This window comes from Garra rufa, chromosome 8 (genome assembly GCF_049309525.1).
Source record: "Garra rufa chromosome 8, GarRuf1.0, whole genome shotgun sequence".
Taxonomy (NCBI): Eukaryota; Metazoa; Chordata; class Actinopteri; order Cypriniformes; family Cyprinidae; genus Garra; species Garra rufa.
The window spans coordinates 34088180-34115459 of record NC_133368.1 but is presented as its reverse complement, the minus strand read 5'-3'; the positions used below and the strand labels follow the sequence as shown (position 1 = coordinate 34115459).

At 37.4% G+C, this 27280-nt stretch overlaps 1 protein-coding gene across 1 annotated transcript in view; it reads right to left on the bottom strand.

Annotated features, from left to right (window-relative positions):
* Positions 1-3490: 3490 nt before the first annotated feature.
* Positions 3491-27280, bottom strand: part of sema5ba (sema domain, seven thrombospondin repeats (type 1 and type 1-like), transmembrane domain (TM) and short cytoplasmic domain, (semaphorin) 5Ba) — a 187043-nt gene continuing 163253 nt past the window's right edge. The window contains exons 14-19 of the mRNA XM_073845086.1: positions 25970-26182; positions 23599-23769; positions 17407-17541; positions 14733-14777; positions 13700-13905; positions 3491-6747 (exon numbers count right to left, since the gene is read on the bottom strand). Of these exons, the coding sequence (XP_073701187.1) occupies positions 6580-6747; positions 13700-13905; positions 14733-14777; positions 17407-17541; positions 23599-23769; positions 25970-26182 (938 nt within the window). The 3' untranslated portion in view covers positions 3491-6579. The remainder of the gene's footprint in view (positions 6748-13699; positions 13906-14732; positions 14778-17406; positions 17542-23598; positions 23770-25969; positions 26183-27280) is intronic.

Below are 27280 nucleotides of genomic sequence, written 5' to 3'. Positions count from 1 at the left end.
CAATAAAAAATGTGTTCGATATTTTGTATTCTTCGTCGGCCCGCCCAGCCCCCCTTTAACGTTCAGTTCATAGCGCCAGATCACAATAGAAGTTAAGGTTATCTTTCCTACAGAACGGGTCCATGTTGTTGTATTAAACAAACTAAATAGCCTTATGTTATTTATCTTATTTACACGACGGCATTTGATTTCTGTCTCTACAGGATCGCGCGTTTACAATGTCTCCTCACAGACGGGATCGCGGACTCCATTCATAAAAACGGACTTTACTATAGGGCGGAATGCCGCGGAATTCGTCGATTTTTGGACCAAAAAAAGTTGGTCTGTTAATTAATTCAGATCGCGATATGGACTAGTGTCTGTGAAAACTGAAATGCAGAAAGACCGTTTCAATAAGAATCCTGCATGTTCCGTTTGCCTCTATATGTATGAATGGAGGAGACGCGTTTTATTTTCACTAACGTTACACGCATAATGCACACGTGACGCTCCCGCTAATTTTTGGCCTTTGCATCTCACATGAACAGACAAACTCCAATAAATACATCTCCAAAGCTGCTGTGAGTGTCACTTTTTGTCAATTTTACCGTTTCATTAGTGAAACTAGCATCATTCATACTGTATTACACACTGAAACTTCACGGCAACCTGTCAAAATAAAAGTACGGTTTAACATGTAACAGAACAATATTAGTCTTGTATTACTTTGTACAGTATAATGTAGGTGTTTATATGTTCACATTTAAATAATTTACATAAAACAATATATAATAAAAAATAAAATAAAGAGTCACCACTTAATTGTTGAAAAAATACTATTATTATTAAACCTTTTTTTAACTGAATATAATTTTTCTTCTATGTATTAATTTTAACAGTAAAGCTCCGTTTATTTTTATTTTTAAAAATAAATCAGTCATTTTGCTTTCATTTGATTATCAGAAAAATTAAAACAAGAATTTCTGAAAGAAAAAAAAAAAAGATTGTAAGGCCCTATTGTTCAAAATGTTGAAAGTTTTGGACTTATTTTTTCACTTAAATAAATATTTTTGTTATTACACAAAGTATAGGCTAAAGTACCAGGAAAGAAGTAATGTTGGCTACTGGCAACCAGCAATCTGTGCAGAAATAAATATTATCAGCCAAGTGCTTTGCAACAACCTCTGACCTGTGGTCAAGCCGTACTTCTGGGCCATACATTAGCTTGACCATTCACTTCATCGACAATGAATGGGGTTTGAATTGAGGATTAAGAGATAATTAAGTGTATATTGTGACTTTAGACTTATGTTTACGTTTTAATTATTTGTGTTTTCCATGGTTGTTGACATTTCTGTCTTAATAACTGAGGGGATTATGATCAGAGGAAGGTTAAGTTTAAAATAAAAATGCTTGAGTGTAATATATTTTTCTCCTGGTCCTTATTTTAAATGGGTCATAAAAATATCAATAATTATCGATATCGACCGATATGAAACACTGATATCGTGATATAGTTTTCAGCCATATCGCCCAGCCCTAGTTTAAATACAGCTTCAAAGGGCTCTAAACAATCCCAGCCGAGGAAGAATGGACTTATCTAGTGAAACGATTTGTTAGCTCCAAAATGTGTTTCAAAGATGAACTAAGGTCCAACGGTTTTGGAACAACACAAGGGTGAGTAATTAATGACATAATTTTAATTTCTGGGTGAACTATCACTATTAAATGTATTGTGTCTTACAAAAAGACTAGGAATATAGCTCATTAGTTGGATGGACTATGGTTAAGACAGTTTTCATGTATTTGTGTAATATTTAAAACTTGAAAGCTCCAGTACCCATTTATTGTAACTGCATGGACAAGTGTGGCCTGTACTGTAATTAAAATACTTTTTCTTCTTTTGTGTTCTAGAGAAGAAAGTCAGCCAGCTTATAATACAAGATAATGACAGAGTTTTCGTTTTGGGTGAAGTCTTTCTTTGCCTGAATGGGGCAACTGTAATGCTGTTCGAACTAGAATTATTGATCATCTAAACACTGTTGTGAACTTTTTCTTCGAGACCAGGAGACGTTTGGATATCTTGAAGCAGAATAGATACTAGCTGTGCGTCGCTGCAGTCATCAAAAGTCGTCTGACTAAGGCATATACATTACAGTTTATATACCTTTCCAGGGGGAGGGATACATAGAGGTAACAAAGCATGCAAATGTGATATAGATAATCAGCCTAGTAGGATTTTCCCGGCCTCGATCTATTTAGCATTCAAATGCAAAGGTGCTAAACAAAAGGCACTGTTGTACTTTGAGCTTAGAATTCACACTTAATTTAGCAAACATGCCAGATGTTCTGTTTCAGGGCCTGGGCTGCCTGCTCTTAGAAATCACAATATACATAACTTTTCAGTACTTGCTGTTATTTTGGAACCTATGTTTAATCTTTTATAAATTTGAACAGATTCTAAAATTTGTAATCCTTCAACACCCATGTAAAAAGAGACTTTGCCAGTTTCTATCGACTTTCACTCTTTAACAACTCGAGACTGTCTTCTTTAAAAATGAGAGAGGCTTGCAGTCAGAGACTTGCGGTGAATAAACTCCCCACGCTCGCTGGGTAAATCTTGTATAGCCATGCCAACTTCAATATTTATGCCATCAGGTCTTGAGTGAAAAGGGCAAACAGTGTATCATGTCAAAAACCAACATCCATTTTTCTCTCTGAGGAGGGACTGTGTGAAGGCAAAACGGTGTGTGTGTGTGTGTGTGTGTTGTCAGCATTTAGGTCCAATTTCCCCCAGCCTGCCAAACAAATCCCTACACATACAAATGGGAGTGTATGATAGCCAACCTGACATTGGATTGAAAAACATGACAATTTGAAAACGCTTACCTTTCACTCTGCGGGAGACAGCGGCGTGACCTAGATTGATGCAGTGTGGGAGCAGTTGGGAAAGGACGAAGCAGCTCAAGTTAGACCGGGTTGGCATCAAGGTTTATTATCTTTTACAATGTACAATATACAAAAATATAGAGTACCAAAAATTCACAGTGTCTAAAAGGCAGTGATTACAGTCTACATCGCATATCTAACCACCAGGTCAGTTGCATAGAAGGGCACCAAGCCTCGCAGGGATGAAGCGCCTCATTGCGTCGTCCGGCTTTATGCGTGTTCAATAGCAGAGATACTCCTTTCAAAACCCGACTCACACAGAGCAGCTGCACTTGACCAACATATATTATCTGGGCAGGCACACGGCAACGAATGTGGGGATTTAGTGTGACCTTTTAACTTTAAATATAAGCTATTCTTGATTTCTTTTCATGCAGACAGTGGAGTCCAAAAGCCTCTGAAAGACATTTCAAATCTGGGATTTATGTCAGGTAATACTGGAAATTAGAAATTGGAAACTTTCTGAATGAAAAAAAAAAAAAAAATTATATATATATATATATATATATATATATATATATATATATATATATATATAAATCAATTAAACTTTTCACTCATATTATGTTGATAATATAATTTGCTATTAAAAAATATTAATAAAATCATCAATGAAAAAACTTGGTATTGGAGCATATCTTTAAGAGATATGCCAATTTCTAAATTTAGGTGAAACTGGAAATGAAAAATAGAAATATTCAGATTTTTGGACTCTAGGCTTGGTATGTGAGCATATCTTTAAGATAAATAAAGATAATATATTTTGCCATAAAAATGTAATGACTGACGATGTTCTTATTTTGCATTTTATTAATGCTTTCATATTTTTTAATAAAAAGGCTTGGTATTTGAACATATCTTTAAGACAGCAAAAAAAAAAAAAAAAAAAAAAAAAAAAGAATATAATTTGCAATAAAAATGTAGTTACTGAAAATGTTTGGACTCCTGTCGATTTTTTTAAACAAAAGGCTTTGTATATGAGCATATCTTTAAGGAAAAAAAGATAATATAATTTGCACTAAAAAATAAAACTGTAAACTGTATTCAAAATAGGAACATTTTCAGTAATGCTCTCAGATTTGGACAATTCTGTAGATTTTTTCAATGAAAAACCTTGGTATATGAGCATATCTTTAAGAAAGCAAAAATAATAATATAAATCAGCAATAAAAAAATGTAATAAAATGCATAACATTTTCAGTAATGCTTTCAGATTTTTGGACTCCTGTAGATTTTTTTAAATGAAAAGGCTCAGTATGTGCGCATATCTTTAGGATATAAAAAAAGAGTGAAAAAAAAGATTTTTTTTAATAAAATGCCAAATAATAACATTTTCAGTAATGCTCTCATATTTTTGGAGTCCTCTGTAGATTTTTTTCAATGAAAAGGCTTTCAATGAAAAAAGATCATTTGCGATAAATTATAACTAGTAAAATGCAAATTTCTGGAAAGTTTCGGTACGTGAACGTATCTTAGAGCAAAAAACAAAAAAGATAATATAATTTGCAATAAAAAATGTTATTAATAAAATGCAAAATAGAAACATTTTCAATAATGCTTTCAGATATTTGGACTCCTGTGAATTTTGTTTTTAATAAAAAGGCTCAGTATGTAAGCATATCTTTAAGATATCAAAAAAAGAAAAAGATAAGCAAAATTGCAAAATGCACATTTTCGGGTCCATTTTCAGGTCCATTTTCAGCTCTCAGATGTTTGGACTCCTCTTTTTTTTCTTCAATTAAAGGCCCCCCCCCTCCCAAAAAACAGCATTAACATAATCTGTATTTGAGTATTTGAATTATGAAACAACATAATTCATGTTAATTTCATGCACCATGTGATGTGAATGGCAAAAATCATTTCATATGACTGATGAACAAAAGTACAAAAGTTCTCTACTAGTTTTGACAGGACTCTAATGAATAATCTTCGATGTTATCGATCAGAGTTGGTCTCTCTGTTGCAGTCAAACTCTGGACACTGACAGGCTCCATCCCCACACAATCCCTACGGTTGGTATATTTACACAGCTGCTGCACATATTATTTTACAACTATAAGGCGTTTAAAAAACAGTGTTAGCTTTACAATATACATGTACATTATACTAACCTTTGCGTGGCATTACTTTTTTTTCGCGGTGGGACATCACTTATTTACAACCCATGTACTCATGCTTAGCTGAAAGCATGGCTGGCTTAGCATTCATTAAACAAGCATGATAAAATAGCTTAGTTTAGTTTTCAGTGCCCTTTAGAAACCAAGCATACCATAAATACTACTGTATATCCCGATGAAAGTTGCCGTTCCTGAATCGCTTTTATCGATAACTGTTGAGTTGCATCTGGAATGTTGGCGGGATGCCGCTGGGAAGCATGTCAACACATGGGCAAAAATAAAATCTGAGTCAAGCACATAGTGCTGCACTAAGATTCATTTTTTTAGATATTGTTCAGAGTGGCAAAGATCCATTGATCATTTCTGCGTAAGTTGACTCTCTGGGCATTTTTATGAATATATGATGCTCAGTGCTCATATCTCTGATGAATGTGATGATGGTTAGGAATATACCATCTGGAAACAATAATTAAAAATAATATATGAAATGTTCAGTCGATGTTTGAACTCATATCTTAAATAAACTCTATTGTCCATCTATCCTACAACTGCTGAATAATTCCCTCTTTAAAATAACCGTATAAAACAAGTGCCAAGCTATCAGTATTTCCTACGTTTTTTCATAATAAAATATAGTCCGTCTCAGTTTGAACCCAGTCATATTTAATATGACCACCGGGACTTACAGTAACAGAGTAGAACATGTTTGCTTCAGACCTAAGCATATTCCATGTTGGTGCAATATTCCTCGATTCCCATGCATTCGCAAGTAAAAAAGGCGTTTCGACTTTTCGGGGAAATAATGACGCATCCTTCTGGCCTTTCAACGTGCTGAAAATCTATATTCCGAAGTCCGTTCTGAAAAGCATCCTATTTGTAAGCTGTTCTCTTTTTTTGCAGCTTGGTTCTGAACTCTGAACAATTCACCCAGGAGATGCATTGATCCTGCAACCCATCCTCTTTTGTCAGAGATTTGCCCCTCAAAGGTCGGAAGTCAGTGGGACGTCCTTACATTTGCATCCAAAGGTAACACAATTCTGCTCTAACCAAACCTAATAATGTCACCATTGATTGCTCTCTTTTGTCTGTTGTCCGTCTATTCTTCTGCTGTAGTTTCAAAAAGAACTGCCACAGTGCGGCAGATTGCATTTCCCGTAATGGATATTGTTGGAGTGGTACGGGATGCCAGCGCAATCGTGTCTTCCCACCTTGAGCTTCAGCAAAACCTCCTTCCAGTAACGGGAGTTCTGCAGCGATCAATCAAGACATCAGTTTATCAAAGTCAGTGTAGCTACACAATCTTTAAAAAGTGCTGTTTGAATCACTGGACTTTTCCCCCGTCGGAACACCGTAAGGCATGGCTTCGGTGACGCGGTCCTCGAGGGGAGAGATCTTAGGGAAAAAATCAGCTGGAATGTTGGAACGAGCACCTCGTCGGGTGCAAAGTGTGTGGGTGGGAAAAGTGGAGGGTTTTAGGAGATGTCCGGAGCGGCCTTGTCACCATGGCGAAAAACCTACGGATGGGACATGTGTCTCAGCTGTGGTTATAGGTTCTGCAAGGAGACGGCGAGGAGTCTGGTCGGTAGTCATATTTGCCCAGCGCTGTGGGGTAGTATGTGGTGGTGTACACGTTCGTCTGCTGAAGCGGTGAAGGGAAGTAGTTGGTCCTCTCATCCGGCAGCAAATTGTTCTTATTCAGAGTCTGTGGAGAAAAACAAACAAGGGAGTGTTAGGCGAGCTGAGAGGCAAAAAACAAACCATCAATCTCTGAGATGAAAAACCACTGATCTTGCAGTCTGCAAACCTCTTGTGACCTTGAAAACTAAAAAGAACAGAATATGAGAATGTTGAGAGCACATGGCAAGATCTCACACCTTTAGGAAACACTTCAGCTTAACACATGTAAACTCTGTTCCAGCTAGTTCCTTAAAGGCACAGGGTGTAATATCTGCACTACTAGAATGTTTGAGCAGCTCAAATATTGTCTCAAACAAGAGCACGAGTTTGCAGATCCCATAGATCAGAGGACCAGAATATCATAGACTTTCGAATGGGTTCTTTTGATTTGAACATCATAGCGACTGCATGGCAAACCACTCAGAATACTCTAGCAACCACACAACAACGGGCTTAAAACAACTGAAAACAACATGACAATGTGCTAAAAATATGGTAGAAACCACACAGCAACATGTTAATACCACTTAAAAATACACACCACTATTTTTGAAAATAGGCTCATTTTCCAACTCCCCTACAGTTAAACAGTTGAGTTCTACCGTTTTCAAATCCATTCAGCCGATCTCTGGGTCCAGCAGTAGCACTTTTAGCATAGCTTAGCATAGATAATTGAATCTGATTAGACCGTTAGCATCTCACTCAAAAATGACCAAAGAGTTTCAATATTTTTCCTATTTAAAACTTGACACTTCTGTAGTTACATTGTGTACTAAGACCGACGAAAAAATGAAAAGGTGCGATTTTCTAGGCTGATAAGGCTAGGAACTATACTCTCATTCTGGCGTAATAATCAAGGAACTTTGCTGCTGTACCATGGTTGCAGCAGGCGCAATGATATTACGCAGCTGTCAACTCTGCCGGCTGCAACTCTGCAACTACACAATCTTAGTGCCGATCACTTTCAGGCACTACGTAATATCATTGTGCCTGCTGCACAAAAAAATAAACGACTTTATTCAACAGTTTCTTCTCGTTCCGTGTCAGTCTTCGACGCGCGTTGACAAGAGTATCATGACGTATGCGTGTGGTGCTGCTGACACAGGAGCCGGCGTTCTGACATAGAATGTCCATCTCTCTTAAGCTATGTTTACACTAGTGCAATTTTATTTTAAAAAGCATAACTTTTGCTACAGTTATGCCTGTATTTTACACTACTCCGCCGTTTTCAACCCTCAAAAACCGAGGCTTTCGGAAAAGCTGCAGACCTCGTTTTAGTTAAAAAATAACTCTAGGGTTGCGGACCAAAACCAAGACTTTTGAAAAGGATGGCATGGCTGCCCACATTTGCTCTGTGTATCCTTGTTGACCATGTTAACCTTGTATGTGACATGTGATTTCGGTTGTGTAGTGTGGACGGAGATGGTTTGTGAAACGGAGTGAAAATGGTGTAGACGAGGATCGTTTACATTTTAAAATGCCATTTTTAAAACGAAAATGCACTAGTGTAAACTTGGTTTTAGTTTGTAATCTGTATATTTGGGTTGAAATAAGTAAGGCTGGTAAGTTTGAAATGAGTAAGTCATTCCCTCTGTCGAAATCTTCATACATTTTTACGAAGAATTTTTTATGTACAACATTCATTTTCTTCTGCTAGTAAACAAGTTGCAGTACATCTGGGTTCTATGTCAGAATGGCAGCTTCCATGTCAGCAGTACCACATGCATGCACTGTGCATTGTGTGTGAACGTGTGTCGAGGACTGACACAGAAGAGAAGAAATTGTTAAATAAAGTAGTTATTTCTTTGCACACAAAAAGTATTCGCGTAGCTTTGTAACATTACGGTTGAACCACTGATGTTACATGGACTATTTTAACAATGTCCTTACTACCTTTCTGGGCCTTGAGCGTGTCAGTTGTGTTGCTGTCTATGCAGGGTCAGAAAGCTCTCGGATTTCATCAAAAATATCTTAATTTGTGTTCTGAAGATGAACAAAGGTCTTACGGGTTTGGAACATGGAGGGGGGTTAATTAATGACAAAATTTTCAATTTTGGGTGAACTATTCCTTAAAAAAACAGAACACTCTACCAGCCACACAGCAAGATGCTAAAATCACTAAAGAAGATTGTAAAAACCACACGGCAACATGTTAAAACCTCTTAAAACTCCCCAGCAGCTGCATAGCAAGGTGTTAAAAACCACGCAAACCACCCAAGTGTAGCAACACGCTAAACACCAGCAATGACAGCAACCACACAGCAACATTTTAAAAACCATTCTCAGCACCCAAGCAAACACATAGCAGCATGTAAAAACCACTCAGAACACCAATTTGCATAGAAATATGTTCAAAACCACAAAGAACCCCCATCAACCACACAGCAACATGCTAAAATCAATAAAGATTTTAACAACATGCTAAAAACACTCTGCAGTCCCCAGCAACTGCATAGCAAGCAACATGTTAAAAACACCCAGTGTGCAGCTCGTGAATCAGTATATTGTGTATACGAATCCTGTCACTAGTAAGTTTCCAGGCTCACTGCACATTGGGACAGTGATTACTAAATTTCCGGGGACATGACTACTTACAATGTCAACAGAAAACACTGTAGAATATCACTGCTGAAATTAACAACAGGCAGCACCCATTTCTTTTTGATATTATTTTTTATTCTCTTTACTCACATTGCCCAGATACATGTCCTTACAAAATTTCAGTCAAATATTAATTATAAATGTTAACTAGATGTGCTCAGTATAGGGCTGGACGATAAATCGAACGATATTATGATGCGCGTTTAGTCAATGAAGCCGGTACTTTGATTAGTAGTAAATCTCCATCACGTGCGTTCCGCTCAGGTTCCGCTGGAGCGGCAATTAATACACAGAGACGTAAATCACTGACAAGCTACGCCAAATCGCGCTCAAAATCACATTCGATTCGCATTCGATTTTGAGCGCGATTTGGCGTAGCTTGTCAGAGATTTATGTTTCTGTGTATTCTCTGTGTATCATATTCAGGTCAGTACTAAATAAACAACATGCATTTTGTATAATCCCTCTTAGCAATATTTAAAAAAACAAACAAACAACAAAAACACCTTAGCAAAATGCTAAATTTTACTCTGAACACTCTAGAAACCACACATCAACATGTTAAAACCACTTAGAACCACTGAGCAACATCTGAAATACCATTCAGAGCACCCTAGCATCTGTACAGCAACCCTATCACCACAGTAGGACGAAATTGAGAAATCAGGTTTTTTGCGATTCTGTTTGGTGGTACTAGTGGAGCAGAAACGGCACACTGCACCTTTAAATATGTAAGGCACTACTGAACGAAGTCCACAGCCGATAAGCTGTATAATTTAAAAAGTGGTGAACTCTGAGGTCATGGATGAAAGTAGCGTGTGTGTGTATGAAATGTAGAGCTCTCGAGAAATATCATTTGTCTAGCTCTAAAAAAGCTGCGGCTCAGTTATTGGGGGAGTGAAGCTATGAAACATACAAGATTGATTCGAGTGACTCACCGTAGCCGAGAACCGCTGTGCAACAATTATAGTTTTCAATACCTAGCAAACAATAGCAGTACAAAGAGGCTGAGATCTCCATTTTCAGTCTGAACAAGACAGATGAAATTGCTTTTTTATCCAAGAGTCAATGAGTGACAAGTGAAGGGAATGTTTGCTGCTATTACGATACCAGATTACATCTTCCTGACTGTGGTATCTTTAGCAGGCTTTCAGCAAACCGTTCCCTATGCGAAATCAGAATATTCATCCTGATTTACGACGTGGCTCTCAACGGATGCTTGTTCAAACAGCCATCAATCAGAGAGCCTCCATGTCACACGGTTAATATCACACAGCCATCTGCGCACCGACGTGCCCTGGGAATGCGTGGACAGAGGCCCAAGCGACGGCCTTTTGCCGTGGCGCTTATTTCTCGATCCACTCGTATTGCCCAAGTTTCATAATGAGTTTCGAGTGAGTAGTGGTCATGCAGAAGATCGATGGAAAAAGTGGCAAAAGGCTTGCGCAGGTGTCACAGCAAGGACACGAGGTGGAGGGAGAGCGAGCTGAGCCAAACTAATTGGATGAGCTCGACGATCAGTCACAACCAGCTGTGGGAGTCCACTGAGCGGCTGCTGCTTAAACAGCCTAATGGAGCCCATTAATAAAGACAGAGTGTGTGCCAGGAACCGCGTGCAGCCAGAAGAGGCGGCTAAACAAGCGGCCGCGGGGAGAGCGAAACCCAGCGGTAATCTCCAAACTATCAGTTATCTAGTGATGCTCATTTCGGACAAAACAAACGAGCATGCTCTCAGATAGAGTTCGGTTTGTTGACTGCTTTCAACTTTTTCTGCTAGCTCATCTGTGGGGAAATCTCCCGATATTGAATTGCTCAGAGCTTAATATGCAGAGACTCTATAAAAGGCATTTGTAGGTGTATTCCCAAGAAAAGTGTAAACACTGTGTCTCTGTGGTGTGATCAAAACATTGATCTGTTTGATTGTGCATACTAATGAGCTTGACATTTGCAAAATAGATTTAAATATGGTAAAATGGGGATGTTAAACTCTTTTAAGCAGCTGAGAACATTCTGAAAGTTGCCAAAATAAACAAATACAAACAGGATGTGCAATCTGCCAAGATCTACTGAGCTTTATGTGGAGGGCCACAGATTCCAAGTCAACATATATTAGAAAATTATCTTTAGGCTCAGACAGAATCTGTATAGGTCTCTGCACAATTACAATGACTGCTATTCCCAAAGTTCTAAAAATCTCTGCCTTTTGAGCGTTCATTAAAGGCCCACTGAAGTGCTTTGAAACATGCAGCGCTATTCTGCGTTGGCGTAATTTAAACTGAAACAGGAAGACAGGGCGGGACATATCAAGCAGCCACGCCCCCATTTTTAAATAGCCAATAGCGCTTTGTTTATATCACAGTTTGGGCTAGAGCCCTTGAGCTAGGTAAAGCACATGTGACAGTGTATGACAGCCACATTGGTAAAAAAAAAATGGCATTCTGTGTAGAATTCAAATGGGTCTGATATGTTTTGTGGTCGGTACCAATTCACGCATATGATCTGCTCTGTGCTATCGTTTCTCTAAACTTGTGTGTACACTGCGGCAATTTGCGTGACACAGTGCAAAACAGCGTCTTTCGCCCCGATGGAAAGCATATTTACACTTTCTGAATTGTTCCCTATCGCCTATATAGTGCTCTACATGCCATTAACCATACAGAAAATACTCATTCTGTCACAACGCAACGATTTCAGCCACAGCTTTAGCGTTTATTTGTAGTGTAGGAGGCGGGGCACTTCGGATTCTAGAGAGCATTTGATTGGACAGATAATTTGATGATGTCATCAAAATCATTGATCCATATTGGTGAAAGATAGAGACTGCAAGTTTTGAATGCTTATATCTTATAAATGCAAAATTTGTCATTGTTTTGGAGCACTCTAGCTTACACAGATAACCTAAAGGCTAACATATTCATACTAATAGCCCTAAAACTTCAATTTTGATTTTATGGGGACTTTTTAAATGTGATTATACATACAGCTACAGTATCAATGAGAGTGCAGTATTCTTGTAGCACATTATACTGTGTTTTTTTTTCAGATTCTTTAATGACTAAATGTTTAAAAGAACTAAATTAATTTGAAAAATAAATCCTTTGTAACATTATAAATGCCACTTTTGATTAATTTAATGCGTCCTTGCTAAATAAAACTATTCATTTCTTAAAAACAATTCTTTTCATGGCCCACAGAGTGCAAGTCTTAATTCTCCATTGTATTTTTAGCAGCTTCATTGTAACATTGTTACTATAATTCATTGCATATCTAATAGAACGTTTTGCATGCTTTGAATAAAAGTGTGCATGACTATAGCAAACAGCCACTGAGAACTTCAATCAGTCAGTAGAATCAGTAGAGGTTCCTTGCGAAGAGCCAAGGACTATACTACTGACATGGGTTAGATTAGAGTAGTTCACTTCCAGAATAAAAAAAAAAATCTTATAATTTACTCACCTCCATGTCATCCAAATAGTTCATGTCTTTCTTTCTTCGAAAAGAAATGAAGGTTTTGTGGAAAATGTTCCAGGATTTTTCTCCATAAAGTGGACTTCAATGGAGATCAGCGGGTTGAAGGTCCAAATTGCAGTTTCAGCACAGCTTCAAAGGGCTCCACACGATCCCAGCCGAGGAACACAGGTCTTATCTAGTGAAACGATCAGTCATCTTCTAAAAGAAATGCAAATACAAATATACTTTTTAACCACAAATGCTCATCTTGCACTAGCTCTGCAATGCATCTAAGACTTTATCTACGCATTATGTAATCATCTTGGAAAGAACATGGTTAGTTCTTCGTCTGTTTCTCTTCCAGCTTAATAAATAGTCCGACATAGCTGTTATACCTTTTTTTGTAAAGGACGTTTGACTTTCTTTGCATGTTCACTTGTAAACACTAGGTCGATACTTCTGCCTACGTCAAGCATGAGCTTTCCAACATGACTACATAATGCGTGAAGTTGAGCTAGTGCAAGATGAGCATTTGTGGTTAGAAAGTATATAAATTATTTTTATTTTTAGAAAATTACTGATCGTTTTACTACATAAGACCCTTATTCCTCAGTTGGGATCGTGTAGAGCCCTTTGAAGCTGCATTGAAACTACAATTTGGACCTTCAACCTGTTGATCCCTATTGAAGTGCACTGTTTTAACTGTTTTCCTCAAAAACATTACATTTTTTCTTGACTGAAGAAAGAAAGACATGGACATCTTGGATGACATGGGTGTGAGTAAATTATCAGGGAATTTTCATTCTGGAAGTGAACTACTCCTTTAAGTGCAGCAGCATGTTCAACAACAACATACTAAACCGGTTTTACTGCATAAAACATTATTATGATAATTATGTTTTTGTGAACATGGTGTCAACACTGACCTTGAACTCCATGGGTGTGTATTTCTCATTCTTTGGTGTGGTGTTGCCCTTGTAGTTGAGGTGGTTGGGAGTGGTTGGGTGGATGACCGCAGACTCCTGCGAGGGCTTGTGGAACCGCTGACAGTACACATACACCAGGAAAGACAGCAGACCGGCACCCAGGAAGCACGACACGCCTGTGGCTATCAGGTGTAGCAGAGTAAACCCTGGGAAAACAAGAGAAGGCAATATTACCGTAACCATTTGTCTGCAAATAACTGTAATATGTTGGCATTATCATTCAGACCTTTGACTAAATATACTTTTTCAAATAATGAGACAATATAGTCATCCTTGTCGGTGGAATTGGAGCGATACGGGACCATTGCATCCCTCATCATTAACGCAACATGTCCATAGCCATCATCCAGCGGTAGGCAGGTGCTTCAAAGCGTCTGGCTGAATGATGCAGTACCAAGGGACAGTGCTGTGATTAGCCGGTCCATGTGACGGACCGGGCATCCTGCCGGTCTGACCCGTAATGAGTGCGAAATGTGATTGAGGAGAGCGAACGCCATACCCCGTCATGAACCGCTCTAATTGGACAACGATCACTCAGGAGAGCACCACTACTGGAGCATGATGGCTAATATGTGCTGCCACCTGGAGAAACACCAAATTGGCACTGCGGTGCCACCTCTTGCCCGATATGGCCTGGATCCGCAACCTAAAAAGCACCGCTGTGCCCCCTCATGTATTGTTCATCTGGTGCATGCACTGGAAAGGCAGCACCTCTGCATGGGAGAGCCACAAGCGCCGTGGAGCACGACACATGGAAAACTGAAGATCAGCAGTGTGAATTATGAAGTTCACTCACTCAAACCTGCTTAGCGATTCCATTTCTGCCTGAGTTCAGGATGAAAAGGAGCTGACGTGAAACATGACACACAAGCAGCACATTGCTACGTCTTTGAGCGTTCACAAGAGCGTGCATGCATAAGCGCATACTAACATGCGGTGAATGCCATACAAACATACTGGTCAAAGCACTTACCCCCACACTGCTGGTCCTTCTCATAGCTAGATGCCGGGAGAATGGCTGTGAGGAGAAAGAGAGATATAGTTAGTGGCTGTTCACACAGGATGAGCTCTTGAGCTCTTTCTGAATGTCTTGAACTGATGCCAAACATCTTTCAAATTGACACGGCATCTTGAAAACACAACGTTCATGGTTCAAGATGCGTTGGAATGGTCACAGACATCCATCTAGAGCGGTAGCTGTCAAGTAGCTTTGCTTCAAAACAGTAGTTTTGCTTCAAAATCTAAATTCCTGTAGCTCAAGCAGTAGAGCATGGCAGTAGCAACGCAAGCGCCATGGGTTTGCTTTCCAGGGACCACATGAATGTATACCCTGAATGCAGTTCAAGTCTCCTGGGATAAAAGTGTCAAAATTGTCAAACTGTCAAATGCATAAATGCATATAAATGAAAAATTTACTTTAGACATCAAGCACTGAGTAAAGATAATATATGACCATAAAACCAGTCGCATGGGTATGTTGTATGAGTCAAAATTATACATTTTTATTTCATGCCAAAAATCATTACGATATTCCTAGGATATTCCTGACACTCAGATTCCTGATCTTCGAATAGTTGTATCTCGACCAAATATTGTCCTATCCTAACAAACTATACACCAAAGGAAATCGTATTTATTCAGCTTTCAGATGTTGTATACATTTTAAAAAATTGACACTTATGACTTATTTTGTGATCCAGTGTTGCATATCAGATTTTTTGTTCATATATATATATATATAAATAAATAAAGAAAAATGGTCAAGTAATAAAATGTATCAATATTCCCTGAACTGCATAGGCCCTACAATATGCAAAATTATTCATATTTTTATAAAATGGTTGTGCAGCCTTGATGTCAACATCAAAAGACAGGAAACATAGCTAATAAATGCTTTTAAAAGCTAATAAGTTTATTTATTTTGCTATTGTCTCTATGCTGATTTACATTGTTAGTCGTTTGATGTTGCTAACCGTCAAAGAGGTGTGCGCACATGAACGGCACTCATAGAGTGAGGGAGTATTGAGTTATTTTTGCCATTTTATAGGCCTTGAATGGTTAAATACACACTTGTATGTGTCAAAATGCTTTCTTTGCATATATCCTCGTAAAACATAGTAATTAAGTGAAAGTAAACACATAAGAAAACAAAAACGTGTAACAGTATATTGGATCCGGGCAGCTCCTAAAGTGACAGCAGTCTAATATTCCTGCTGTCTGTCATTCATGTTAATCAAACAACAAAACAGAGAAAATCTCTCACTGCTCTTGACTAAGTTACTTTTGTAACTTTAAGAAGAAGAAATATAGAATTAATTTACACAGTGAAGAATATGCAGTGTTTTTGTACATTCAATTACTTTATACAATGTATGTAGCATTTCTTATTTAGTTGTTCATTTAAGTTTTTTTGTCCTAATGCTTGTAATTCATTTCTTACTCTTATTTAAATGCTGACTGTTTTTTTAGGCTAGTATTAGTTTTTTGTGATACTGACACAGGTGACAAGAATTGTGAAAAATAAAGTCCTTGTTTAATGCAGAAAAAAAGCTATATTGTAATATATATTGTTACCATGAAATAAGATTACTCGTGATATAAGATTTTTGCCCACCTCTGATTGTGACCAACAATTTTGGATGCCGACCAACAATCTAACCATAAGCCAACTACTTAAAAATGGAGCAGACTGATGCAAGAAAAAGTCCTGTGAACAGGTCATTACAAGCTGCCTTGTTTTGCCTCCCTTTGCTGAATTACAGCCAAAACGTCAATCATTCCCCATCTTATCCCACTCCACTTTCTCCTTTCAGAAGCAACCTTCCTGGAAGTGGGGCAATTCAAAGAGCCATAGATCTGAGTGGTGAGGAAGTCTCCTGTTTTATACCTGAGGGATAAATGGGGCTGCAGTGATAAAGTGCAGGAAATCACATCAAAGTCGGTAAGGTTGCATGAAAGAGATGAAATTATTAACCCATGCTTCCATTACATATAAAAGAATGAATGGCCAATGCCAGTAAAACAGTTGCAAGCTATTTTGCAAAACTAAATCTTTAAACGCTCATTTAGAGTAAATATTCCATTTTGGTTAAAGTAATTTAGATGAAAACGCCATTTTTCACTGCTGCGATAGAGTATAAGTTTCTCTATTACCACCCAGAGTCATGCTTTTCAAGCTCTATCTGAAATCTCCACAAAGAGCAGAGATGGGTATGGGGGGGAGATGTTTTGATTGAGATGCACAATTCTCCTTGATCTCCTCACAGTCTAAGACACCTTAGGATTTGGAACCCGTTTCCCAAAATTGGAGAGAAATTGGATGTGAGGCTGCCTTGTGGCATAACATTAATATTAATTAGAGTGCCTGATTCACTTGGTATTCTGCTCTGATAACTCGTGTTCTCGCAGGCTGGGTGCGTTCAGTTCTTCACTTTGAACACTTCCACTCCACCAGCCAGAGTAATGAATAAGCGCAAGTAAACATATTACATCTAATCTATTAAAAACAACAGCGAGTTTGACAGGGTTTAAAAGTGTATGTTTATTTAATAAGGGTAACATGGCAATTGGGAAAAGCTTTGTCTCATAATGGAATAGTCGGACACTGTGTGAATGTGTATGTGTGTTTATATATAGCTCTCTCTCACCTGGAATCTCATTGCAGTCTCGGTGCTGGGAGCTGTTTCCCACACATGGTGTGGATTGAGCCCCGCACACTCGACTGCGCAGCTGCAGGCCCGAGTCATCGCACTCAGACCACACCGACCAGGCCATCCACCCACCTGCACAAAGACACGGGCATAAACACAGGATTTAAAGAAACAGTTCACCTAAACTGAACATTGTATCATCATTTACTTATCCACATGTCTTCCCAAACCTGTGTGAATTTCTTTGTCAAATTGTCAAATACCAATATTTATCTATATCTAATCTATACATACACATATATTTATACACACACACATATAGAATACACATAAGAATTCTCTTCTGCTGACCAAGCATGCATTTATTTGATACACCAAAAGCAGTAATATTGTGTAATATTTTTATTATTTAAAATAACTGCTTTCTATTTTTTATTTATATTTTGGCAAACCGTTGATTATCCCTTACATAAAGATGTCTATTTCAGATAAATGCTGTTCTTCTGAACTTTCTATTCATCAAAGAAACCTGAAAAAAAAAAATTCTACTCAACTGTTTTCAACATAAAAAAGAATTAAATAATATTTTTTCAGCAGCAAATCAGAATATTAGAATGATTTCTGAGGGATCATGTGACTGGAGTAACGATGCTAAAAATATAGCTTTGAAATCACAGAAATAAATTACATTTTGAAATATATTCAAATAGAAAATTGATCTATCTATCTATCCATCTATCTATCTATCTACCTCTCTCTCTCTCTCTCTCTCTCTCTCTCTCTCTCTCTCTCTCTCTCTATATATATATATATATATATATATATATATATATATATATATATATATATATGTGTGTGTGTGTGTGTGTGTGTGTGTTTATGTATGTTTATAAAGTGGTCCAAATGACTATATTGTAAGTCAAGGTCAGGGGTTTGTGAGTAGTTGACAAACAAAAAAGGTAACCAAATGCAAAATTTAAATAGACAGTGTTGCACAATTAATCAAAATGAAACTGAATTTGCGTTATAGCTTTGAGCAATTCTCAAATCAAAAGCTGCAATTTAAATAATTACTTAATATAATATAATTAGTAAATGCTACTTCTCACGACATCCTTTTGCATGTGATGTGAATTTAATGTGTATGTGGGAATCGATGTGTGCCAGGTTCTCTTTTTTAACATTTGCATAAAAGTTTACAGTATTTTAGCAGTATTCCAATAAATAAAAGCTCAAGGTTTTTAAATTGTATAAGCTTGAGGGCTTGGAGACAAAGAAGTGAAGAACTTAAACTTAATCTTGTATAATTAGAGTTAAAACTACTAATTTAATTCATTTAAATATTTTTAAATATAAAAAAACACTTAATAAAGGTGAAATATTTTGTTTATATACATGTTTTGTAGCCATTAACCATCATCAGAGAACCATGAATATGCAAATGTATTGTTAAATTATTGAAATATTAATTTAAGTTAATTTAACTCTATTAACTTAAGTCCCCATTTATAGTAACTGCATAGCAAAGAAAAAATAGGAGATTATTTAATATCATAGAGGTTTGGAACAACTTAACAGTGAGTGAATGATGAGACATTTTTGGGATGAACTCTTCCTTTAAATGGAGCGCTCTAATTTTGGTCATCCTCACAGTTCAGGCAGCAATCTAACCAGAGCGCTGCCGACTCAACGGCCCACCCACGCACATGAAACAAACACCGCCAGAGTCGCACGAGGAGGCAAAAATAATCAGAGTCTGAGGCAATACTTTCAGAGCAAGTGTACCAAGAACTTTACTGAGAAGAAGCTTTGATTTAAAATGTATTTGTTTGCTGGGAAAATCCAATCTGTAAATAGAGACATTCCTTTCATGTTTTAGCTTTTAAGATGCTTGTCTCGACCATACGCAGTGTTATAATTCTCTCAGAGCAAATTTGTCATTCATGAAGGGGGCCAACAGGGGCCAAATGTTTGAATCTAGGATCCAAAAGACTTCAATATCAGCAGCAACTGGTTCTAGAGAATATCAGAAAATGCAGATTCATGGTTGATAAAAGGCAGCCCTGATAACGTCTACAATAATCTTCATTTACGTTCCTCAGACAAACATTATATTATGAAGATTTTCTAACTGTAATGGACCCTTATAAGTGACCAATAATGCTTTACATTCTGAGTTTGCTTTTAATATTTTAAAAGGAAGTTATTTTTTGACTGATAATTAAAACACAGGATCTTCCATCATCAGCGTGAATTAAAGGGGTTAATTTGAAGAACTAAAAGCAATACAAATGCAGTATTAGAAGGCTTTATAAGATCCAGTCTTCATAAATATTTCGGTTTTGTCTTAAAGGGACAGCTTGATTTTAAAAGTGATGGCAGCAGAAGGTGACAACAGAGCTTTGCACTGCCACAGTCTGCTTGCACACAGCACACTTCCATATGCATGCAGCTCACATATGGCACCATCTGTAGCCTGGAGGACCCCAGAAGCCCCTCTCAGAATCTGCAAAATGTGTTACTGGTGATTGAAATGTCTGAAATAATTCCTTCAATGCAATGATAATCAGTTGGCCATAAACTATCCCATTAAAAAGACCAGCATATGTTGTTTTTAGATGCTGGTGTGCTTACAAGGCTTCTTAAAGATATATTACAACTTAAAAATTTTAATTTGGTCATCATTTATGAACCTGGACCACAAAACCAGTCGTAAGTAGCACGGGTATATTTGTAGCAATAGCCAACAATACATTGTATGGGTCAAAATTATCGATTTCTTTTATGCCAAAAATCATTAGGATATTAAGTAAAGATCATGTTCTATGAAGATATTTTGTAAATTTCCTACTGTAAATATATCAAACTTAGTTTTAAATTAGTTATATGCATTGCTAAGAACTTAATTTGGACAACTTTAAAGGTGATTTTCTCAGAATTTAAATTTTTGCACCCTCAGATTCCAGATTTTCAAATAGTTGTATCTCCTATCTTAACAAATCCAAACATCAATGGAAAGTCAATTACCTTTTATTCAAGGTTTTATCACTCAATTATTTTTTCCTGCAGTTTATATCTTATTATTCAGACTTTTCAGGTAGTTTGATTGACAGGCAATCTAACCAATTATAATGCAGAATCTGCCATTTTTGTTCGACAAACAAACCAGAAAGGAGAGTAGATGAACGTTGTGGACTTGAACTTTGTGGACTTCGAAAATTGTGTGTATTGACATCTTTCCGCAGGTGAAACAAGATTCCTCCTGATGTTCATTCATGTTTATTTCATACTATAACTAGTAAAGAGGAAGAGATTATCAGTTCATATGCCACTTGAACTGAGACGCTACATTAATCTGTCACGACACATTAAAGAGCCACAAAATGGTATTTATTGTTTGATCTTCTTTAAAAATGACTACATTTGAAAGCGGAGGCCTAGAGTAACCTGCTCTGTCTTGTTTGCCAGTGCGTTGACAGTGTCCTCTTTACTTTCGCAAGAATCGCAAGATATGACCTCAATTTTAATTGTGAGATGTAATCTCACAATTATGAGCTTAATGCAACATATAAACTCGCAACTGAGAGAAAAAAATCAACATAGTAAGACATACACTTGCAATTGTGAAAAAAAAACTTGAAAAAACAAGCTAAAAAGAAGTGTTTATAACATTTTAAACATGGATATTTTTCTTACAAAAATGTATTGTTTCGCTACAACGAGGCCTTTATTCATCCCCCAGAGCCATGCGAGGCACTTTTTTATTATGGATGGATGCACTTTATTGGACTTCTTTTGGACTGTTGAACAAAAACACCCACCGCTATTATAAAGTTTGGAAGAGACAGGACAATTTGTAATATAACTCCAATTGGATTTGTCTGAAAGAAGGAAGTCATATACACCTAGGATGACTTAAAGGTGAGTACATCATGGGCTAATTTTCAGTTTCTGGTGAACTAACCCTTTAAAAACAAGAAAAAACTATTACTCTTTTATATTTTTATTCCGTGGCGAAAATAAGCTCTTATAGAAACTGTATGTTTCTGAATGGTGATAATAATGAGCATAGGCGGAGGGTGAACCAGCTCCAGGGTAAGGCTAACTACAAACATCATAAACTCGTCTTTTTAGGAAAGAAAACAGACGCAGGTGTCACGTAGGCCAATAAAATATTTTTAATGGGACTGAATTGTATTTAATGTGATTGCAATTTAATAAAAACATTAGAAATTGATAATTATAACGTTTCATTTCAACTTATTCAAACAGCGATTATAGGCCTATTCAGAAAACTACATTATCACTAACTTTGCAAATCTCACTCTCCAAAACAAACAAACAAACAAATACGCACATACAGGATTTCTTCCAAGGGTACGCAGTTTTTTTTTTTTTTTTGCGAAGGCCAAATGATGAGACGGCTTAAACTCAACAAAATGGTATACATCTTATCAAAAAGCATGCTTTCCGCTATTAAAATTGTTCAGTTTAAAAATGGAAAAGTGATTATATTTAGTTTCGTTTTTTTATTAATTAAATTTAGAAAAAAGTTTGAAGCATTTTTTGTTCGTTAATTGTACGTTAAATGTTTTTTAAAGTAATGACTAAGTTGCCAGCGGCAGTGAGTCGATCATCTATATTTGATCAATTTAGCCTTCTCAAAGCATCAGGACTTGCCTAAATCAAAATCTATATATAAAATAGTTCAAGCATATCACACATTTTAGTTTACACGTTTAACCTTGATAAATGCGCGCTGTTGGATGAATATCCAATCGTTTGTGTGGAGACTTGAAGGCAGCTGAAGCACGCTTTGCAGGAAATGGAGGCACCAGAGCGATCACTTTTTGTGTGTGTGTGTGTGTGTGTGTGTGTCTTAATTTTTGCTCATAAAGGTAGGAGTAATACATCATTCTGACCTGTAACGGGTCAACTTTTATTTTAGTGCACTCACAATATAAACAACTCGTTGTGCTTTTATAAAATAAATAGGAAAACAGAAGATGCGCTTTCTGCCGTCTGGTCTTGAACAGCATCGCTTCACAATGAACATAGAAAGCTTTAAATTACCACTTTAAAACGAAATAATTCAAATCGAAAATAGAAGCTTTCATTATGTAATCTGTAAAGATTTAAAGATATTTCTATATAAAGGCACGTCCAATGAAGAGATGGCGAGTAATTTTTTTTCTTCATCTCCATTATTGATGAATGTCTAAAATATAAAAATAAGGAAAAGCCTAAAACAGGCCCGATTATATTTATTTTATAATTCTATTAAAATTATAATGTTATAGAATATACTATAAAATTATAATTATAATTACAAATTATACTGGCATAGAGTATATTAAAACTTTAATTATTGTAGCTGCTTATATTTTCAGATTTTTGTTTCTCTGTTCTAAATATCTTAAAATTTAGAGGATTTGCTGCAACGCAATTTTGTCCGATATGCGAATTATTTATTAGCCTATTAGTATTTTAATCCATATCGCAAATGTTTTAAAAACACCTTTAAAAATGACTTTATTGCATTCCAAAACTTTTAAAGAACTTTTCAATATACATGTTATCTTATATCTTAAATGTACTTGTATCTTAAATGTAAACCATGAATTCGTTGTATTCCCTGTGTAATGAATCTCTTACTTACATTGTAGGTACCTCTGAGCTTTGTTGTTTATGATGAGAAAAATCAAGAGTTGCGCGCACTCAACAAAACTCGCAAGACTCATTTGAACGCTTCTGATTAGACATTGCATTCCTAAATTCAACAGAATCGTGTGTGATTGGTTATAATACGCAACACTGTAAAAACGCCTAAAAAGAATTACGGTGCAGATGAGCAGATCTTAATGTAATGCCGCAATTGACACTTTCTATTCCTTTTCATTTTATTAGCAACAGACGTAATATATTGAATTTTTTGTGCAGGGGAATATGTCCAATTTAGTGGCATTTTTTGCCCCAGGTCCCCGTGGCCAGGGGAAGGCCCCAGCCTTACACACGCTCCGCCTATGATAATGAGTGTTGATGGACAGATGACACATTGAAAATCAAGTGTATCTTGTGCTTACCGACAGAGGTAGAGCTCAATTTGTAGATCATCGAGTCTTTTGGAGCACATCTCACATAAAACATGGTTTTATCCCATTGGTGGTTTTGGATTTGAACTGATCTTACCATCACAGGTGTGCGTGTTGCAAAGAGCCTCCTCTGTGTGCAAGCCGATGCAGATGTCCCCTCCATTGGCAGGGGCGGGGCTGGTGCATGTGCGCGTTCGTTGGTAGTGCCCACCTCCACAGGGCACCGAACACTGTGACCATGATGACCAGCAAGCCCAGGCGCCGTTAACTGCACAGACCAAACACGTACAAACAAATACGACATACAAAGACAAACACAAAACAATCAGGCAAGGAGGGGGACACAATCATCCAAGCATCAGATAAGCGGACGCAAATGCAGCGCAAACAAGAAAAGCGGCGCGGAGGATGCAAACACAATGTACCAAACACAAACATAAAAACAGCATTAATCAAACAGCCAAACACAAAACAATCCAAAAAAACAGACATGATTGGAAATTCCCACAAGGGGGACAAGGCAAGCAGACATCTGTTATGGGATGTGATGGTGATCAGGACATTCAAAGTTCAGGGCAGAATGTCACGCATGGAGTTTCAAACAGCTTTATTTGTCCCATAAAGCTCCTCAGAGAACACTTGAGAACAACAGAGTTGTTGTTACAACGAAAACCAGATGTTCACTTCAATTTCTTTGTTTAGTCCTCTGGAAAATCCAGATTAAAATGGTAAATGATATCTAGTTGGTCCTAGCCAGTCACCAAGTTCCAAAAACCAGCTTGACCACCAAAAGCTACCATCTTAAACTAGATTTATCAGGACTGACCAAGATAGAAGCACTGCTGTTGCACAGTTTCCTCTCACTTTAACAGGCCCTGCTACCATCCTCTTGACGTCTCATCAGACTGATGGAGGAGAAGGTTAGGGGTGGCTCCTTCTCTCTGCACTAGAAAGCACTGTTTAACTTCAGTGGATTAGCATGTGTGTACTGGGGCACGATTGAAGTGTGAAGGCAGAGCGATCGCAATCGCAGCGAGTCCAGCAACCTCGCACACTGAGAGAGAAGCCGGGCGTTGGATTGGAGTGCACGTCTGAGGTCAAAACAATGATTAAAATGGTTGGCTGATGTCAGTAATGTGTTTGAATCCATGTGCCCTACCCCCTTTCATTTTGCTTTGTTATTTCAATCCTATTTTCACTTTCTGCCTGAGTGGAAAACAGCATAGCAAATACTGTGGGTGATGTTCATTTGTCACACTCAGGGAGAGTTTAGAGCAGACAGTGCATTGGCAAGTGGCTGTCAATATGTCTAAAGAAACACACAAAACCATCTGTTGGGAACCTCCAGGGTGACTGGACAGATAATTTGCAGGATGAGTCTTTAAAGGTGAAGTATTAGCACTTTAAAAACAGGGCTCTGTTTGTTTGAGGCATATAGTGCAATTAAACCTGGAGAAAAATATACTTTAGCACCCGTAAACTGTCTATTAGCATGCCCGAATTGTCTGTTAGCACTGTTAAACTGTCTGTTAGCACCTTTAAAATTTCTGTTAGCACCCTTAAACTTTTCATTAACATTCCTAAACTGTGTTAGCCGTCTGTTAATATCACCAAATCATCAGTTAGCATCCTTAAATTGTGCATTATCAAAGCCAAACATGCTAGCAATTGCATGCTATAGCTAAAAACACTCTAACATAGTAGCCAAAGAGGACAATAAAACCTGGAGAAAAATGTATTTTATGACACTTAAACTGTCTATTAGCATGCCCAAATTATCTGTTAACACCATTAATCTGCCTGTTAGCACATTTGAATGTGTTAACACCCTTAAACTTTTCGTTAGCATTCCTAAACTGTGTTAGCACCCTTAAACTGTATGTTAGCACCCTTAAACTCTGTTAGCATCCTTACCCTGTCCGTTAACATTTTTAAACTGTCATTTAGCATCCCCAAACATGCTAGCAGTCATGACAGCTCTGAAAACATTTTAGCAACCAAAGAGCAACTCCCTCTGTGACTGTGGCAGACAAATTTGTTACTCACATTTTCTTCTTTAAATATAATAATCTAGTTATTTTAACAATTCAGCTTGATGTAATTTATTTGCACACTTTCCCATTAAATTTCTGGTGCTAACTGGAAATTTCATTTGATCTTGTGATTTCTAAATCAGAAAAGAGTATTTGATTTATCCTTGAGTTCAAGTCTGTTTGGAATTATGTTGAAACCTCTTAATTCGACCACAGCAGGTCCCTATGGGGCTTTGGGTTTCCATTAGCTAATGAAATCAGTAATACACTTCACACACTCTAATGGAAGCCGAGGCTTTTCCAGAACGATGAGCAACTACCTTGATTATGAGCATATGTGGGAGTCTATTTTGTGTGCACATATGTAAATGTGCATTTGAAGTGTGCTTGTGTTTACATGCATGTTTCTGAGTGGGTGTACAGTAGGTGTGTTACCTGGACAGGGCTGAGGATTGCAGTCCTGATATTCTACTGGAGATCCCCGGCAAGCGGTGGGAATGCTTTTGCCTTCTGTGCTGGTGCAGGTGCGTTTGCGAGTGCGGTAGCCTTTGGCACACTCCTGAGTGCAAGCTGACCACATCTCCCACGATGACCAGCCAGAGCCTGTGAGTCGTACCCCTGGTGTCTTGAGAAGCTCCTCAACTAGAGCTGTAAAATATATATTGCATGTTACAAATTTGTCAGTTTTTGTCATTACTTTGCTTTTGTCATTGAATCCACCTGACTAATAAAGTTAGTGTTAAATAATTATAAGTATAATATCTTTACAGTAATCATTCTTGGCCATACAGCCATAAAGTTGTTTTATTTGAGAAGCACTGGAGAAATTATGTATTTTTGTAGGTCAAAACCTGTTAGCATATTAGTACTTCCAGTTCCATCGTTCAGAAGTTGATAAATTTTTTTTAAATGGGTTTTAGGTTAAATGCCAGAACTAAGGTCTGTGATTAACACAAGCTCAAAATATTTTCACATTTATCCTACAACAAAATACACCAGTAATACCCTCTTGTGATATTTTTGAAGCTCTGACTTGTTTTGCTAACAAGTGGCTAAATAGGACTACAGAAGTTGTTGGGAACATTAAATATCATCACAGTGAACCAGAAACTACTCTACAAACTAGTCCACTTTTACAGCCTCCATTACCCTGCTTTTATGCACATTTTGGAGTACAGCATCAGAAACAGGGGCGCTACAGCAATCAAAAGTACGAAATCGCTCTTAACTCCTAAACCACCGCTTACGGGCTCAAGTGTCTTAGTTTCGCAATTGCATAAACAATTGTACATTGCGCAGTATTTTTTTTAATTGCAATTTGCAGCTAGACGGATGTACTGTTATTTCCTCTACAGTCAAAAATCTGGGTGTTATATTAGACAGCAACCTGTCTTTTGAAAATCATATTTCTCATGTTACAAAAACAGCATTCTTCCATCTTAGAAATATTGCCAAGCTACATGTTACCTGTTTCTGATGCAGACGTTAGTTCATGCATTCATGACATCTAGACTGGACTATTGTAATGCACTACTAGGTGGTTGTCCTGCTTCTTCAATTAACAAGCTACAGGTAGTCCAAAATGCAGCTGCTAGAGTCCTTACCTTACCAAGAAAATATGATCATATTACCCCAATTTTACAGTCTCTGGCCTGGCTACCTATTAGGTTCTGTATTACTTACAAAATATTACTTCTTACCTATAAGGCCCTTAATGGTTTAGCTCCTGCATACCTAACTAGTCTC